Genomic DNA, 17,690 nt, shown 5'->3' on the forward strand with positions numbered 1-17,690 from the left:
AATTACACAAAGGATACTCTATATATATATATATATTTTTTTTTTTTTTTATTATTAAATTATACATTTCCGTTAATTTGAATAAATAACATTTAAATTAAAAAAAAAAAAAAAAAAAAAAAAAGAAAAAAGAAAAAAGAAAAACACATATACGTATGCATATACAATGGAATAAATAGAAAGAAATGAAAACACATTTTTTATGGTTAATAAAACACGACGGATTTACTTTTTATAAAAAACAAAAAATTTTTGCCCGTTGAAAAATTTAAATATATGCATTAAAAGAAAGGGTCAAGATAGAGGCAAGAAAGGCACAAACACGAACTTGCATGAAAATATACGAACGAAATGAGATTCAGAATTTTAATTTTTTTGTTTACACATACGGAATAATGACCTGATATATATACATGCTTATAAATACATACGTACATACATATAAATACTTATGCATACATGTATATAATTTTTTCGCATTACAAAAAGAGGCTGTAAGGTAGATATATCGAATAAAGGTACACATATATGATCCAAATTATTGTATCTGTTCCTTTTATAATTTTGCTTTCGTATAAGCTGAATGCATAGGAAGTAAGTTGCTGAGAAAGATCCACATTCTTGGGTACGCATTTATATATATAGGTATAAATATATATTTATATATGTATACAAAATTTACCGCCCCTTTTTTATCATATTATTTTAACCCGTTGTACTGTTTAAAAAATCCGCGTTAGAACGAAACAAATATGGAAAAGTTGTTCTCGAATCAGGTTAAAAAAAAAAAAATAATGTCTTAGTTTATTATTACGGAAATTAACAGAAAAACAAAAACGAGGACACATATTTAGATACGAAAAGTACGCAAAACGGTTTCTGCTTCTACACCATAAGTATACATACGGGGGCATTAACTTGTATACGTGTGTGTATACATATATATACATTTGCGAATATTTTTAAGTCTTTCCGTATACACAGCTTTTTTAATATTTTTTTAAGCCACTCTTTAAAGTAGTGACTAGGCCAAGTGTTCCATCTTTTTTATTCAAAATTTTTCATAAAAAGGGTAGTAAGTTAAGCAAAAAAAAAAAAAAAAAAAAGAACAAAATAAAGGAACAAAGAAGTAACAAAATAAGGGAACTAAAAAGGAAAAAAATAAGGGAACTAAGAAGTAAAAAGATAAGGGAACTAAAAAATAAGCCAAAAAAACGGAACAAAAATGGGAGCAAAATGGAATATTATCAAACGTCCAGTGATTCACAATATTATCAAACGAAATATAAAAAAGAGCCCCTCCTCCTTCAACATTTACGGGAAAGTAAAAGTCGAAAATCCAGTGGTAGAATTAGACGGAGATGAAATGACCAAAGTAATATGGAAAGATATTAAGAATAAATTAATACTACCCTATCTAGATTTGAATATAAAATATTTCGATTTATCTATTCAAAATAGAGACAGAACAAATGATGAAGTAACACTAGAAGCAGCAGAGGAAATAAAAAAAAGTTCTGTTGGTATAAAATGTGCTACAATTACACCTGACGCTGCTAGAGTTAAGGAATTTAATTTAAAGCAAATGTGGAAAAGTCCAAATGGCACGATAAGAAATATATTAGACGGAACTGTTTTTAGAGCTCCTATTCTTATAAAAAATATACCTAGATTTATACCTAATTGGAGAAAACCAATTATTATAGGAAGACATGCTTATGCTGATCAGTACAAACAGAAATCATTAAAAATTGAAAAAAGTGGTACATTTGAAATAGTTTTTACCCCCGATGATAATTCTCAAGTAGTCAGAGAAAAGGTTTACCATTTCAAAGGTTCTGGTGTGTGTTTAGGTATGTATAATACAGAAGAGTCTATCCGAAATTTTGCTTTATCATGCTTCAGATATGCATTAGATCTTAAAATGCCTCTATATATGAGTACAAAAAGTACCATACTGAAAATCTATGATGGATTATTTACAGATATTTTTTCTGAAATATATGAAGAAAAATTTCGAAAATTATTTGAACAACATAATTTATGGTATGAACATAAATTAATTGATGATATGGTTGCGCAGGTTTTGAAATCTGAGGGAGGATTTGTATGGGCTTGTAAGAATTATGATGGAGATATACAATCAGATGCAGTTGCACAAGGGTATGGAAGCTTAGGTTTAATGAGTTCTATTTTAATGTGCCCAGATGGTGTTACATGCGTTTCTGAAGCTGCACATGGTACTGTGACAAGACATTTTAGATCTTATCAGAAAGGTGAAAAAACATCAACAAATCCTATTGCATCTATTTTTGCATGGACAAGGGGTCTTCAACACAGAGCTAAGTTAGATAACAATCAACCCTTACAACAGTTCTGTTATGCACTTGAAAGGGCTTGTATAGAAACCGTTGAAGATGGACTAATGCCGAAAGATTTAGCAGCATGCATTAAAGGAATTAAAAATGTTACCGAAAAAGACTATTTGTTCACAGAAGATTTTATAGATGCAATTAATGAAAAACTTAAATTTAAATTACTAGTTTTTCAAAAAAAAAATGAAACACAAGCGACTAATACAAAATTACATAATGAAAATTGGAATCACTATGCACCACAAGAACATGCCTCCTGAACTGTTCATATGTACTGCTTTTCTTGAATTCGCGTATTTATCGCTTATTTAGTTTTCCATTGTCCATTCTTTTTTCATCTACTTTTTTCAATATTTATTTATTTCCATATTTATTTATTTCCATATTTATTTATTTCAGTATTTATTTATTTCAGTATTTATTTATTTCCATATTTATTTATTTCCATATTTATTTATTTCCATATTTATTTATTTCCACTTTTATTTTACATATTTTCCCAATTTAATTAAGATCATATATATGTACGCGTTGACGCAATGCGTTCCACTGGAACATAAATATACTGTATGCATGTGCGAATATAAAGCTATATAGTAGCTAACATTTTAAACCCTCAGTGATTCTAACCACGTTAGAATATTTACATTTTTCGTATAACTATGCCATTCCCATTTGTGAAATGTACACCTTTTACATTTATCCTGAACAGAAGTTTCTTCCTTTTTTTTTTTTTTTTTTTTTCTTTCTAGCTTCCTCTGGTTATTATAAACAGATGCAATTACGTCAGCTTTCACCGCCTGTCTATTTGTTGTAATGAGCAGGTTATAATATGTAAGCTATGATTAATGTAACTGTTCATAGAGTGATATAATACTAAGGGAAAGCAGAAAAAGTCCATATTTTTCATAACTCTAAAATGCAAAGCAGTGAATGGAAGCGCAGTGGCAAATGCATAGGTTAATATTCTTAAATTTTAAAATAATTTTAAAAAAAAATTTACAAAAAAAGAAAGTCAAGAAAGCATACGTAAAGAAAAGTAAAGTTCAATATACTACATAATAGCATAGAAAAGTATACTATAGAACAGTACAATAGAGAAAGTATAAATATTGACTTCCTGATGTGTGAAAAAAAAGGTACTCAAAATGTACATACACATGTATATGCATATAAATGTTCACCTACACATATACGCCCGCGCATAACATCTTCACACGACCAAAAAATATGCCTTATTATCGCAGCGTTGGAAAGCACGAACACTAAAAGCTAACTTCATATATTTACCTGATTAATTTCTTCAAAAAATACATATATATGTTACATGAAATTTTTTATTTCAAATTACCATTCACGTAAAATCTGGGATAATTTTTCTGAGTTAAGAAATAATTTATTGATGCATCGTATTCTCATTTATTCAGCTTCTGACCTTATTTCTCGTCGTATTTTGTTCAATATATGACCTCATTTTTCCTTTTTATTTTTCTTTTTATGATAGAAAAACTAAATATACCTATGTCATTACGATGCTCTGTCTCGAAATATCATTGAATTGAGGTAATTCGATTTTTCCATTTTCGTCCCTTGGGAAATTTTCCATTTGATAATAAACCTCTTCATACTCCTTTCTATTTTCTTGAATTAGCTGTTCTACGCTTCTTTGACTTCTTAAGACGTCAATTTTATCACTTTCTTTTGAGTCTAGCCAATTATTTATAATATCCCATAATTTAGAAAATATAGTACGAGATTCGTCAACCCCTTCAAAAAAACTTATACAGTCCTTCTGATGGGCATCTAATAATATATCTCCATATTTTTTTCTACAAACTTCACATTCCATATCCATTTGATGAATTGGTGGTATTGTAGGGTCAAAGTAAATTTCTTTAGTGTTTAAGTCCCTTTTAATTTTTGCAAAAGCTAATTTAACTACTTTATAAATATATCTTATAAACATGCGAATATATCTTAAAATGTCTTTCGCAATGACATCACATTTTAAGTCTACTACATTAGGTAGAGTGTTATTTAAATTATATTCATCCTATAAAAAAAAAAAAAAAAAAAGCAAGTAACATACAAATGGAATAATTATATTATTGATTTTTAATAAATTTAAAAGTGTTCATTGGAAATGATTTTCTTCACACTAAGTGTGTTGTTGATATATATACGCATGACATTGTCTTAACGCTTAATTTGTTACTTTAATATAATTTAGTTTTAGTTTTAGTTTATTCTATTTTATGTTATTCTATTTCTTTTTTATTCTGTTTTATTTTATTCTATTTTATTTTATTCTATATCTTTTTTATTCTGTTTTATTTTATTCTATATCTTTTTTATTCTGTTTTATTTTATTCTATATCTTTTTTATCCTATTTTATTTTATTAGTCTTCTTTTTTTTTTCTAGTTCTTTTTCTCTTTTCTTTCTTGTCTAATTTCTTTTTTTTTTTAAGCTCAAATGCTTATAAGACTGGAACACTGTTTTACCTGACTCATTGGATACATACGATTCATAAGGTTGTTCACTCTGTTGCTTTGAAACGATTCTCTAATACATATTGGCACATTGGTGTGCATATTGTCAAGATCCATAAATTGCCCATTTAGAGAGTAATTAATATCATCAGATAGATATGCATAAGTTAACCTACTTGGATTATTGCTTATATATTTTTCTTTATATTCTGCATTTTTATCACTCATAGGCATAGCATAATTATAATCTTCTATATTACTTCCTTGGATTGAATTACTGGGATATATTACATAAGGATTATATTCTTGACAGAATGAATTATTAAAAGAATTATATTTTTTATTGCTCGTTTTACGTTTGTTGTCAACTGTGCGAATAAATACTTTTCGATTTTGTGGTTTGCAACTAAATGAGTTTCCTGAGCAACTAATATTCATTGAAGAATTTTTCTTATTTTCATATTCATGAACTCCTGCATTCGGATAAGTATAGTACTCCTGATATTTCGTTTGGGGAACTGCAATACTTTCATTAGTGTACCCCTCTACAGCATATTGTCTACCTGTACTTTCAGGTAGGGTGTCGTTGGTTTCTTCAAAACCCTTATCAGGTTTACTCATTTTTTCATAATTTTTATATGAATTTACAAACATAGCCAGATGGCAGATAGGTATAACTATATATATGAGCTGCTTTTTTAAAAATATATATATATACGTAATATCACTATAAATCTATTAGTTTATTAGCATAAAAAAAAAAATATGTTAATCTATACTTGATGAACTGAATATAAAACCAATGTTTTTCCTTGCACTTCCTTCATTCATATAAACATTGTAGAGGGTAAAAATTTTTATAAATATATTAGCACAAAATTAAATATTATAAAATATAAATTCTACGTATGATTAATGTATGCATATGTATACCTTCACACGTATATATATATATATATAAGGTGAAAACTTAATATTTTCGTTCTTTTTTATTTTTTTTATAACAGTAATGTACGTTAAATGGGAAGACACTAATAACCACTTAACCTTATATTGTAATAAACATTTTACACAAATGGTGATACGAAAACTTCAGTAAGCAACATTGGTAATGCAGCTAAGTTAGAAATAAAAACTTATACAAAACGGATAAAATATGCTTATGTATATACTTTTATGGATATACGCATATATACATACATACATGCATATATACATACACACATACATACATGCATATATACATACACACATACATACATGCATACGTACAATTATAAATATAATCTTTTTAACGTATAAAAAAGTAGACTTAATATTTTAGTCAAATTTCTTTTTTCTTTATTTCTTTTTTTTTTAAATTCTTTTTTAAAGAGAAAAGGCTTTAAGAAAAATTACAAATGTGAGATTTTTAAGTGGGTAATACTTAAATTATTTTTAATACATACATGTATATATTTTCCTATACACACATATGATACAATATTAAAATGGAAAAGAAAGAAAAAACATTTAATATTTTGTCTTCATTAACCATACTATTAAATAATGAACAGGTCATAATAAATAACGCAACTACCTAATAAAACATGTGAGCAAAAAAAGCTATTTATTAAAAATTATATGAACTGTTCAGGTTACATATGTACATATATTGAAAAGAATTACACGTACAACCATAAAAATGGTAGGAAAAAAAAAAAAAAGAAAAGATAACAGTCTTAATATGCAATAATAACAAAAGAAAAAAAAAAAAAAATGTGGCTCTTGATCATGTAATTAAATTTAAAATTTGTAATTTTTTTTTTTCTTTTTTTTTTTAATAGTACATTAAATAAATCAGTTTATTCAAAATTTCAACTTTTAATCGGATCAAGTAAAAACGTAACAAATAATTATTCTATTCTACAAAAAAAAACAAATTAAAATAATTTCCATAAAAATTTATAGACTTCTAATTCAAAAATTACTTATTCAATGTTTTTTTTGTTTATGAAAAAAAGAAAAATATATAATTTCATTTTATTTGATAAATTATATAAGTGTGTTTCTTAATATTGGTATATTTTAAATTATACATTTTTTTTTTTTTACTGTAATTTCATTTGTACTTTTTATTTATTAATATACTTCCGGATGTTTTTTTGATGTGTGCGTATTTGTGTGCAGTGTATTTATATTACATTCGCAACAAGTAAAAAAAAAAAAAAAAATTTTTTACAAATGTGTTCTATATTTTTTTATTTTCACATTTATTTTTATTTTCCTTTCATTTTGCTCTTTTTGTTCAATTCGTTCAATTTTTCCAGTTCATTCAATTTGTTTAATTCGTTCAATTTGTTCAATTTGCTTAATTTTATCAATTTTCGATTTATATTCCATCGCTTTCCTCTTTAAAATGTTTCACGAATAAACATGAATCAGATTTGTTCTATAATATTTTTTTTTTTTGAAAAGAAACTAGGTAAATTCAGCAGAATAAAAATAAGTAAAAGGAAAAACTAATTCATTTAAAAAAACATAAATTTAAAATGGATTAACTAAAAAGGGTAATCTAAAACTCACAAGAAAAAAAAAAAGATATTTGCGTTTTTTATCATACTTTTATTTTTTTTGCATATAATTCCATTCCTTCAAGTGCCTAATAACATATATGAACATTGTAATTCACATATTTATTATGTTTTGTTTTATGTTTAAAGAAAAATTATTACGAAATTTCAAAAAGGACCACCAAAAATGTAAAAAAGTAAAAAAAAGTAAAATTTCCCATGTTTTATTTTTCTCTATGGAAAATAAGCAAAAAGATGGAAACATACATAATGAACATAAAGCAAAACAACTGAAATGCTTTAAATGCTAACTGTATATAAAAAATGAATTATAAAATAGCATTTTAACTAATAATAATACAAAAAAAAAGTTAAAATTAAAAATCAACAATTTAACCAATAATTAAGTAAAAAAAAAAAAAAAAAAAAATACGCAAAAAAAAAATATATATATTTACATATAAATTCTTGCATGTCATATAAAAATGGGGGTAAAATGCGAAAAAAGAAAAATTATAAAACATATTTATTTTAATTTTTACAATGGTACGTTACAAAATATTAATAAAAAGAGGGTAAAATTTAAATTATTCTTTTACTCATAAACAACACTTAAAAGAGAAAAAATATCACATATAAATGGCAAAGGGGGAAGAGGGAAAAAAATGTATGGGTGAAGGGTATAGATGGGTGAAGTATTTGGGCAAAAGTTTGTGCATGTTTAGGAAAATATATTAAAAGGAAAAAATTGTAATAAATTCATGCATTGTGCAGCAGCATTGGATATATACATGAGTGCATATACATATATGTGTTGTATGTGTACTTGTGTGTGTCTGTACGTGAATAACTACGTCAACATTTGTCGTCATGATAAAGAAAGTTATTCTGACTGCTTCCAGGTTTGGCATCTGCATGTGTGTAGTTATCAATTGGCAGCTTTTTTTCTTTTGCTGAAGAGAGCATGGATATAATAGATAATATTAGGCCGGAAATAGATAAACTAGGGTTGTAGTCATCACCTAATAAACTTAAACAAATGTCTCCATTTGAATACACATGTGTGTGCTTAGGTGGTTTTTGTAAAAAATAAACAGTTGGTGGTTTTAAGGGATAATCATCAGAAAAAATAATTTTTATTTTATAAATTTCATTAGCATATATAGTATTTTCTAATCCTGTATATGTTACAATCCAAATTCTAATATTATTTGGGTGTACATCTATTGTACAATTGATTGGAGGATTTTTTAAAAAATTATGCAATTCTTTTTGTATTCTGTAATTAGCATTTCCCAAATTGTACTTTGTTCGTATATGCTTTTGTACACATGTAGAAGGTTTCAGTGTGCTACAATTAACAGGTTTATTCGGTTGTATTGTAAATAACCGTTTTGTATTTTTCTTCACATTTTCATTTATTAGATATTTACTTTTACCTAAGTAATATACAGGGTTTTTATGTAATATCTTGTTCCATTCTTTTTTTGTGCCACATTTTGTCTTTATCATAAAATTAATATATTTATTCCTGTGATTTGTAAAGCTTCCATATTTTGGTATACATGAAAAAGATCTACATTTTACGCAATTCTTATTTCCAAACCTTGTTAATATGCTCATATAACATATTATTATTAAACTTTTTAGCACTTTTACCTTTTTCATTATTTAATCTCATCTTATTATACTGAACGAATTTTTTTTTATAAGATATGAATTAATCATTTTGTTAAGAAGGGTTCTTTATTCTTATTATACCATTGTTATGTATGTGTATGTGTGTGTTTGCGTATTTAAATAAATAAATATATATATATATATATGTGTTCGTGTATGTATACAAAAGTGTGTATATATATATAATGTAAGTGTAAATATGTTTGTTGGCATGCACATAAAACCCATTTAAATATTCCTACAATGAAATATTTTTATAATGTATCTCGCATTTGTTAACCATGTTATGTTAACTCTTAACCATACACTGTTATTACTTTTGACATTTTTTAAAAATGTGATTACTTCTTTTTATGTGTACAAAAAAAGTAAAATAAAATAATGCATTTGTTATGTCGTTATATAATATTCAAACTCGTAACATTACATTTTAGAATTTACAAAAGAAACAGGAAAGGGATCTCATCATGCCTTCCAATATAAATATAAATTTTTATTATATATTTATCTTAATATTTGTATTCTCCTATTTTGCTTTATCTTATTGTTATTTGGTATTTAATATTTTTGTAAAAAACATTTGTATTCCGCTTTAAAATTAACCTCCCATATTTTATATGAAATCTTAATAACATTTATCTATATAAAATGTACGAGGCAAAATATTATTTTTGTATCAACACAATAAATTTCATACCTATTGTTGAACGCCCTTCAGTCAAAAAGAAATTTAAGCATTTTTATATTTTTTCATTTATGCATTTAACGCTTACACATAACGCAAAAAAGCAGTAAAGCATAAAAAAAAAAAAAAAAAGTGAGAAAAAGAAATTGCTTTCATTCAATCACATTCGAATTATTAAGAATGTCCTTTGAATATTTTGTAAAACTTGTTATCAGGCTCTTTCCATATGTTTAGGTTAAACATCTTTTTAAAAACAGTGAAAAACATGGCAGATCTTTTTTTTTTTTTTTTTTTTTTTTTCTTTTTCTCTTAAATATAGGCTATGAGCCAAGAATAATACTGTTTTTGCTTAGCAATACAAGTGTAACAAAACCAAATTAACTGCTGTGTAATAATAGCATAAAATTTTGACGCCTTTTTCGTCTCGATATAATATACATATGTACATATATATTTGTGTTAATATATATAAGCTTAATTATAGTTTAGTATTATATGTATAATTATAACTTTGTATATATTCTTAATTACACTGCTTAAAAGTGTTTTACATCCAATTAGATGCCTGCTTATTAGCCAAAGAAAAGTTAAATGGAGAAAAAACCTATGTTATTTCAATAACTACTTAAAAGAATATGTAATAAAAGGTATATTATAATAACATATATAATGGGCTGTAAATAAATATTAAAAGAAAAAAAGTAAAGAAAAAATAATAAATCATAATTAATAGAAATGAACATTTTTATAACCTCACACCATACAACTTTCCTCGCGTAACAAATATTTTATCATTAACCATTTAAAAATTTGGTAAAAGGAATAAATTTTTAATTCACCTATTAATTCGCATGACAACAAAGAATCAAAAAAAAAAAAAAAAAAAAAAAATTGACCTTTTTTAATACATTATACATGTAAAATGTGCATATAACTTATATCTCTCCTTGATATATTTATATATGAACATTCCAAAAGTGATATCACAAAAATAAGTGTAAATATATACTTGAAAAATTTTCACTTATACTATAGTAGTATTTTCATTTCGTTTCCATTTAATTTTGATGCAATAAAATATAATGTAATGTGGCATAATATAAGGTAAAATAGTATACTGTAAAATAGTACATTATAATATTGCTCATTGTAATATAGTTTACTGTAAAATTGTTTATTGTAATACAATACAATTTAATGTGATATGATTTATTTCCTTTTTTTTTTTTTTTTTTTTTTTTGAGACAGCTATTTTATTTTATGACCATTTATAATATTAAAGAAAAAACGAAGGGAAAAAAAAAAAAAAAAAATAAAGCAAAAATATTAAGAGGAGCAGACACAATAACTATAAAAGAAATTTAGTGTGATATGCTTTTTTCTTTCTTTTTTAATGCAGGTTTATAGAACGAAACATATCTCTTCCTTCTAACAAAAGTGTAATTCGAGCTTTGGTTTTTTAAGGAAAACTTACGGCGCACATGCATACACATGTGTATGTGTGGATATATATATATATATTTGTATTTGTGTATATATTTTGCGTTCCTCCTCCCTACGTACTTTACCCTCATGCACACAAGTATATTTACCTTAAATGTTAAGCAGTTATATACAGAAAAATATATATTACATAAGATTCAACTGTAATAAAGAAAAATAAAGAGGCAAAATTCCTTTAACTATATTTGTATTCCTTTTTTTTTTTTTCTTTTGACCTCGTATATGTGGCGCATTCTTTGTGCAATGAGAGGATGATCTAAAAAACGTAATACGCTATTAAGGATACAGGGATAATTATGTTTTAGTATTCTGAAAAGTGAATTGTAAAATAAGAATGAGTACTATAAATAAGAAGAGAAAAAAGAAAAAAATATTTTCAGATGAAGAAGACAGTAAAAGTAATGAAATTGAACATACTTCTATTGAGGTGAGTAGTGAAAGGGCCACAAAAAATAAACCACTTCTATGTACAAACGGAATTGATGCATATGAACATGACCCTGTTGACAAATCCGAGGGTGAAGAATTAATAGAAGGAAATATTACCAAGAAAGTTGAAGATGTAGGAGAAGAAGGAGATGATAGAAATGGTGGAGATATAAATAATAATGACATAAATGGCTATATTAGGAGTGAAAGTGGAAATATTGAGCAAGGTAAAAATGGAGATGATAAATCTGAACATAGCCAAAATGACACACAACAAAGCAACAAATGTGAAGATATTTTGAAACAAAAAAAAAAAAAAAAAAAATTGAAAAAATGCACTATGCAAGAAGACGCCTCAGGAAACGATACTACAGATATGATAGAGAGTAGAAATATAGAATACACGCTTAACAGAAATGACAGTGGTGAGACCAATAATACAAACGAAGACGCATCTAGTGGAGAAAATTCACTCAAGGAGAATAATTCTAAAAAACTTGGAGAAGGGAAACATGAAGAAGAGACCACATTCCATAAAATGATTAATGAAAAAAAAAAAAAAAAAAAAAGGAAAGTGCACAAAATGGAAGAGGTACAGGAGATGAATGATCATGAAGGGAAACAATGGAAAAGTGAAGATGAAAACGACGGGAAGGAGCAGCAGCAAGAACAAGACCAGACACAGAAGCAGCGTGTAGTTAACCACTCTGAAGATAACGAGGAAGAAGATCTTTGGAGAGATCAGAAGAACGAATTAGAAATTTTCGAAAAGGCAGGGACGCACAAAAAAGGAGATAAACGAGCAAATCAAAGAAGAGACGATAATAATATAGATGAACAAGGCGAAGGAAGGGAGAGGGAAGGGGAGGAAATAAAGACCTCAGTAAAGGAAAAGCAAAAAAAAAAAAAAAATAAAAAACTCGAAGTTGATAGATAATATAAATCCTAATGAAGACAAGTTAAAATTGAAAGCAGTTCAAATAGCATTTATAAAAAAGGAATACAATGTTGAAGAATACATCTTCGAATGTTTAAAGATAATTATTCCCATAAACAAGAGTGAGCTGTTCTTAGGCAAAGAGAACATTATTCTTGACAATTCAAGTAAGGATGATATAAAAAATTTGGAAATATTTTGGTTTGACAGATTAACGAGAAATAGAAGGAGAAGCATCATTAATTGCTTTACCACGATGCGTAAGTTGGGTGTACTTAATAGCGGGGGTAATACTTTTAAAGATTCATACTCAGTTGCACCTCCAACTTCAATTGAAGCTGCTACGGGGGATAGGACTTCACTAGAGGACAAACCACATCCTATGGAGGATAAGGGAATCCCAACCATTGACCACATATTTAATAAGAGCAAGGAATATATCATAGTAGATAACTTAGTTTGCCTGTGCAACCAACAGATTAAACTGATAAAGGAATACATTTCGTACATAAAAAGAAACATCTACGATTTATCATCTATCACAGAAAATAATGAAAAAATAAAAGAAATGAAGATCTTAGAACCTATAAAAAGAAGAGAAATTTTTTTTTATTTAAATATATGTATAGCAATGAGTTATGCACAAGAATGTACTCCAAATGTATATGGTCTTCACACTTGTGCAACCCCGGATATCCGAGGGTTTAATTTACATCCTATGTTTTCTCATATTAATAAAAAAAAAAATGAACTACGAAATGACCACGTAACTGACCCTTGGGAGAAGCTAAGATTATTAAAAAAACATGGGAGGAAAATTGAAACATCCAGTAAATATGATATTACAAACAGAAATAAAAATAGTTATAATGAGAGTAGTAGCATGAATAAAAGTAATGCAGGTGAAAAGATAGCACAGAATAAGTTTTGTAGTGAAGGGAACAATAATGCAGATGATGCTGAGGAAAGAGAAAGAAAACATTATGAAGAAATGGAAAGAAAAAGAAAAGAATTAGAAGATTTGGAAAGAAAAAATAAAGCTATAGAAGAAATGAAAAAAAAGAAAAAAGAAAAAGATGATAAAAAAATTTATAATATATATTCCCTACTAGAATCAGCTGCTCAGTATTTTGGAGAAGGCCCGAAATATTCTAATCCTAATATTCATGAATTTTATAAATCAAACAGTAATCAGTTAGTATATGTAAAGCCACCAAATACTATAGAAGAAAAAAATTTATTAATAAATTACTTTTTACAATTTCCTAGCTTAAATAAGAAGTTGGAATATAATAAGAGAAGAATATATGCAGAAAATTATGGGCTAGTAAAAATTATCAAAAACAATGAAAATTTGCCTACGAATTTTGAGTTACATACTCAACCATGGTTGTTAGAATCATTTCAAAATATGTGGAATGAACAAAACAAACTTAATAATTTTCAAATATGGAATATGTCAAATTTGGTAAATGATGATGATCCGTTAGAAGATGTCCAATGCACGGATACGAAGGTGGCGGCACCCAACCAAACCCAGGACAGCAAAAATGTCTTCGTAAAAATAGAAGCAGCTGGAGGAGGTCAGGACGTGACTCTTAAGTGTGTACAGGTAAAGGGCGAGGAAGTAACTAGTCAGAGTTTACAGGTAAAGGGCGAGGAAGTAACTAGTCAGAGTTTACAGGTAAAGGGTAACTAGTCAGAGTTTACAGGTAAAGGGCGAGGAAGTAACTAGTCAGAGTTTACAGGTAAAGGGCGAGGAAGTAACTAGTCAGAGTGTACAGGTAAAGGGCGGGGAAGTAACTAGTCAGAGTGTACAGGTAAAGGGCGAGGAAGTAACTAGTCAGAGTGTACAGGTAAAGGGCGAGGAAGTAACTAGTCAGAGTGTACAGGTAAAGGGCGAGGAAGTAACTAGTCAGAGTGTACAGGTAAAGGGTGAAGAAGTAACTAGTCAATGTGCACATTTAAAGGAGGAATCGACTCGCCAAAAGGTGTGCAACGAGGAAGTTCCCTCATTTACGAATGACACGAATCAAGGAAAAACTTCGAAATGGGGAAGTGGCATAACCAATACTGAAATAAGCAAAAGTGAAAACAAAAGAAAGAGCGATTTTTTAACAAAAAAAATCAAAAAGTTCTGTTCGAACGATGACACAAAACAGTTGAAATTAACATCATTTTTAAGTAAAGATAAAGTAAATATAAATGTAGAGGGTGAAAGGATTGAAAGTAAGGAACATGACCCAATTGCTGAACATATGAAAGATGAGGTTACTAACCTGTCATATGTAGCAAGTGAAAGTGAAAAATTAGACTATGTAAAAATAAAAAAAAAGAAAAGAAGAATTTTAGATGATGATAAAATGAATGATATGTGTGAAAATTATCAACAGAAGAGTGAGATAGCTAACAAGTATGACAATACTAATGAGGAGAATCATGAAGAGGATTTTGCGGATGATGACAAAAATTATTGTAGTAGTCAAAAGAGCTATAACAGATTTGAGGGAAATTATAGCATAAGTAAAAGGAAGAATATTACTAGTCAAAAAGATAACAGTAAGCAGGAGGATTTAAGTGACTATAGTAGTGAACAAAAGGATGAAGAAAAAGTTAGAAACATAAGAAAAAGAAAAAAGAATGACGAAAATGAGCAGGATATTATTAATCCTGTGGATATTATTATGAAGCAAAAATATGCAGAAGAAAAAAAAAGGTATACAATAAATAATATAATTCCATTAATTTTCCACTTCGTAACCCAACTGTATCTAGCATATTTATTATATGCATAATAATGTATGTATTTTGATTATTCGTTTATATGGGTCAACATAAAATGCATAGTGTAAATAAATACATTGAATGTGTATGTTTTACGCATAATAGTAAATGCGTATATTCATTTCCAATGGAAACATATATTTTTTTCCTTTTTTTCCTTTTTTTTTTTTTTACAAGATTACGGGAAGACAAAATGAAGCACGTGTTTGAGTTGGAAGCAGAGGAAAGTGAGGATGAGAATATAGAAGATCCCGAAGAAAGAAAAAGAGCTCAACTTTTGAAAAATTCAAAATACCAACAGGATGATTCGGAAGACGATGATCAGTACAACAGTGAGGGGTAGGCCTTTTTATTCGCGATCGCAAGTTCATACATATACATATTTACCTACATATATGTGCTCTTTTAAAAAAAATCTGTGCAGTATTAGATCAAATGCCTTCCTTTCTTGTAAAACGTTTGCAACTTGCTCAAGTGAAGAAGAATACTCTATTTTAATATTTATTTTGTGAATCCCCTTTAATTATATATATTTGAATATTCTATACACGTTACTTTGTCATCAGGTTAAGCGAGTTCATAAATAATGAAGAATATAACAGCGATAATGATATTGTTAAACTGAAGCACAAGGAGGAAATGGAAAAGTTTGAAGAAAATATGTTTTTGAAAAAATTTACATATCAAGGAAAAGAATTTAATAAGGAATTAACGAATAAAGAAAAGCTCGAATTAGAAAGAGAAAAACAGCTATTAAGAAAAAAAAAACTTTTACTTAACTGCAGCTTAGGAAATGTCAAGCTGAGTGATTTTGAATCGGATAGTAGTACCAGCAGTGATGATGATACAAAAAAATATTTGAAAAATTCTTTATATGAACCTTTTACAGAACTTGAAAATGTAGATATGTTAAAAAAAAATAAGAATTTTATAGATAACTCTTTTAATGATAACGTTTTTAAGAGAGGAGAGTGCATTGGAAATATTGATGATGAAAAGAGGAAGAAGCAAAGTAATATTCCTTCCTGCGTGTTACACGCTCGTACATGCATATGTGTGCATATATACACAAATATATATATGTGCATACGTTATATTGTGTACGTAAATATGTATGTGCAAATATTTGTATACAAGTATATGTGCACATAAATATATGTACGTGTATATATTACAGCCAATTTTGCGTACATCATTTTATGTTCAAGCACTTATCTGACACACCTCCTTTACCATTTTACCGCTTCACATGCCTGTCTACGTTTTATTTTACACAGTACACATGGAAGTGATTTATTTATTTTCCTCTTTTCCCTTTTTTGCGCCTTTCAGTATTAGAAAAAATCGACAATGTGATATACAGAAAAGAAGTAAAAACAAATGAAGGAAAAAAAATAGTAATTAAAAAAAAAAGAAAGATACGTTTTCATCATGAACTGTCCGACCTAACTGTAACGGAAGAAGAACAAGTGGATGAATATGAAAAAACAAAGAAAAAACCCAAAAAAGTAAATTCAAATTTAGTTGAACAACCCAAACCTATCTTTATTCAAAATAAAACAATTAATCATAATAATAAAGCTTCAATCAAATGGAATAACAATATTAAATATATTAATGAACTGGATACACCAACAAATAGTGAGGTGTTTAAGGGATTTAGGAAGGTGGAAAATGCTCAGTAAAACGGATGTATATATGCATGTATGTATATATGCATGTATATATATATATAGTATAACATAAAATAATTCAGCTACACAGCGTTACAACTATATTTCAGACAAAACTGTTAATACGTAATACAAAAAAATAAAGTATGTGCGTACTATGTACTTGCAAGAAGTAAACACGAAATAATAATTGATATTCATCCAATTTCATTTATTTTGTTATGAATAGAAAAAAAAAAAGAAAGAGGAAATATATGCATATTATTAAGGGTAGCACTTGTTTTTACTTGTTTACGCGTGATGTTTTTCATTATATATGTATATACTTACATCTAAACACACATATGCCTATATATTCACATCAACAACTTGATTAATAAATACATATTCATATACATTAATACGCACATTCATATTTCCATAACTTCAAAATAATTCCAACATTCTTAATTTTTTTTTAATGATATATTTATCTTATCACCATTCAGGTAATAACGTATTTGTGCTCTTTATGTTCCTTTTTTATCTCATACCCCTCTTTCGTTATATATTACTTTTTAAAGTGTGCAAAATATTTTAAA

General features: G+C 27.3%; 4 protein-coding genes across 4 annotated transcripts; 2 read left to right on the forward strand and 2 right to left on the reverse strand.

Moving 5' to 3' along the window:
- Positions 1 to 1,225: 1,225 nt before the first annotated feature.
- Positions 1,226 to 2,635, forward strand: IDH (isocitrate dehydrogenase [NADP], mitochondrial, putative; the record flags this gene model as incomplete). Its single annotated transcript, XM_029006393.1, has 1 exon — positions 1,226 to 2,635. One exon carries the CDS (start codon positions 1,226 to 1,228, stop codon positions 2,633 to 2,635), a length of 1,410 nt encoding a protein of 469 aa, XP_028862886.1.
- Positions 2,636 to 3,894: 1,259 nt separating this feature from the next.
- PmUG01_12019300 (inner membrane complex protein, putative) lies at positions 3,895 to 5,487 on the reverse strand (the record flags this gene model as incomplete). Its single annotated transcript, XM_029006394.1, has 2 exons — positions 3,895 to 4,428; positions 4,879 to 5,487. The coding sequence occupies 2 exons, from the start codon at positions 5,485 to 5,487 to the stop codon at positions 3,895 to 3,897; spliced, it is 1,143 nt and encodes a 380-aa protein (XP_028862887.1).
- Positions 5,488 to 8,273: 2,786 nt separating this feature from the next.
- On the reverse strand, positions 8,274 to 9,086 carry UBC (ubiquitin-conjugating enzyme E2, putative; the record flags this gene model as incomplete). The annotated part of the gene is made up of 1 exon (XM_029006395.1): positions 8,274 to 9,086. One exon carries the CDS (start codon positions 9,084 to 9,086, stop codon positions 8,274 to 8,276), a length of 813 nt encoding a protein of 270 aa, XP_028862888.1.
- Positions 9,087 to 11,620: 2,534 nt separating this feature from the next.
- PmUG01_12019500 (conserved Plasmodium protein, unknown function) lies at positions 11,621 to 17,121 on the forward strand (the record flags this gene model as incomplete). The annotated part of the gene is made up of 6 exons (XM_029006396.1): positions 11,621 to 12,640; positions 12,753 to 14,300; positions 14,377 to 15,368; positions 15,614 to 15,775; positions 16,003 to 16,448; positions 16,769 to 17,121. The coding sequence occupies 6 exons, from the start codon at positions 11,621 to 11,623 to the stop codon at positions 17,119 to 17,121; spliced, it is 4,521 nt and encodes a 1,506-aa protein (XP_028862889.1).
- Between the last annotated feature and the right edge of the window lie 569 nt (positions 17,122 to 17,690).

This window comes from Plasmodium malariae (genome assembly GCF_900090045.1).
Source record: "Plasmodium malariae genome assembly, chromosome: 12".
Classification (NCBI taxonomy): domain Eukaryota; phylum Apicomplexa; class Aconoidasida; order Haemosporida; family Plasmodiidae; genus Plasmodium; species Plasmodium malariae.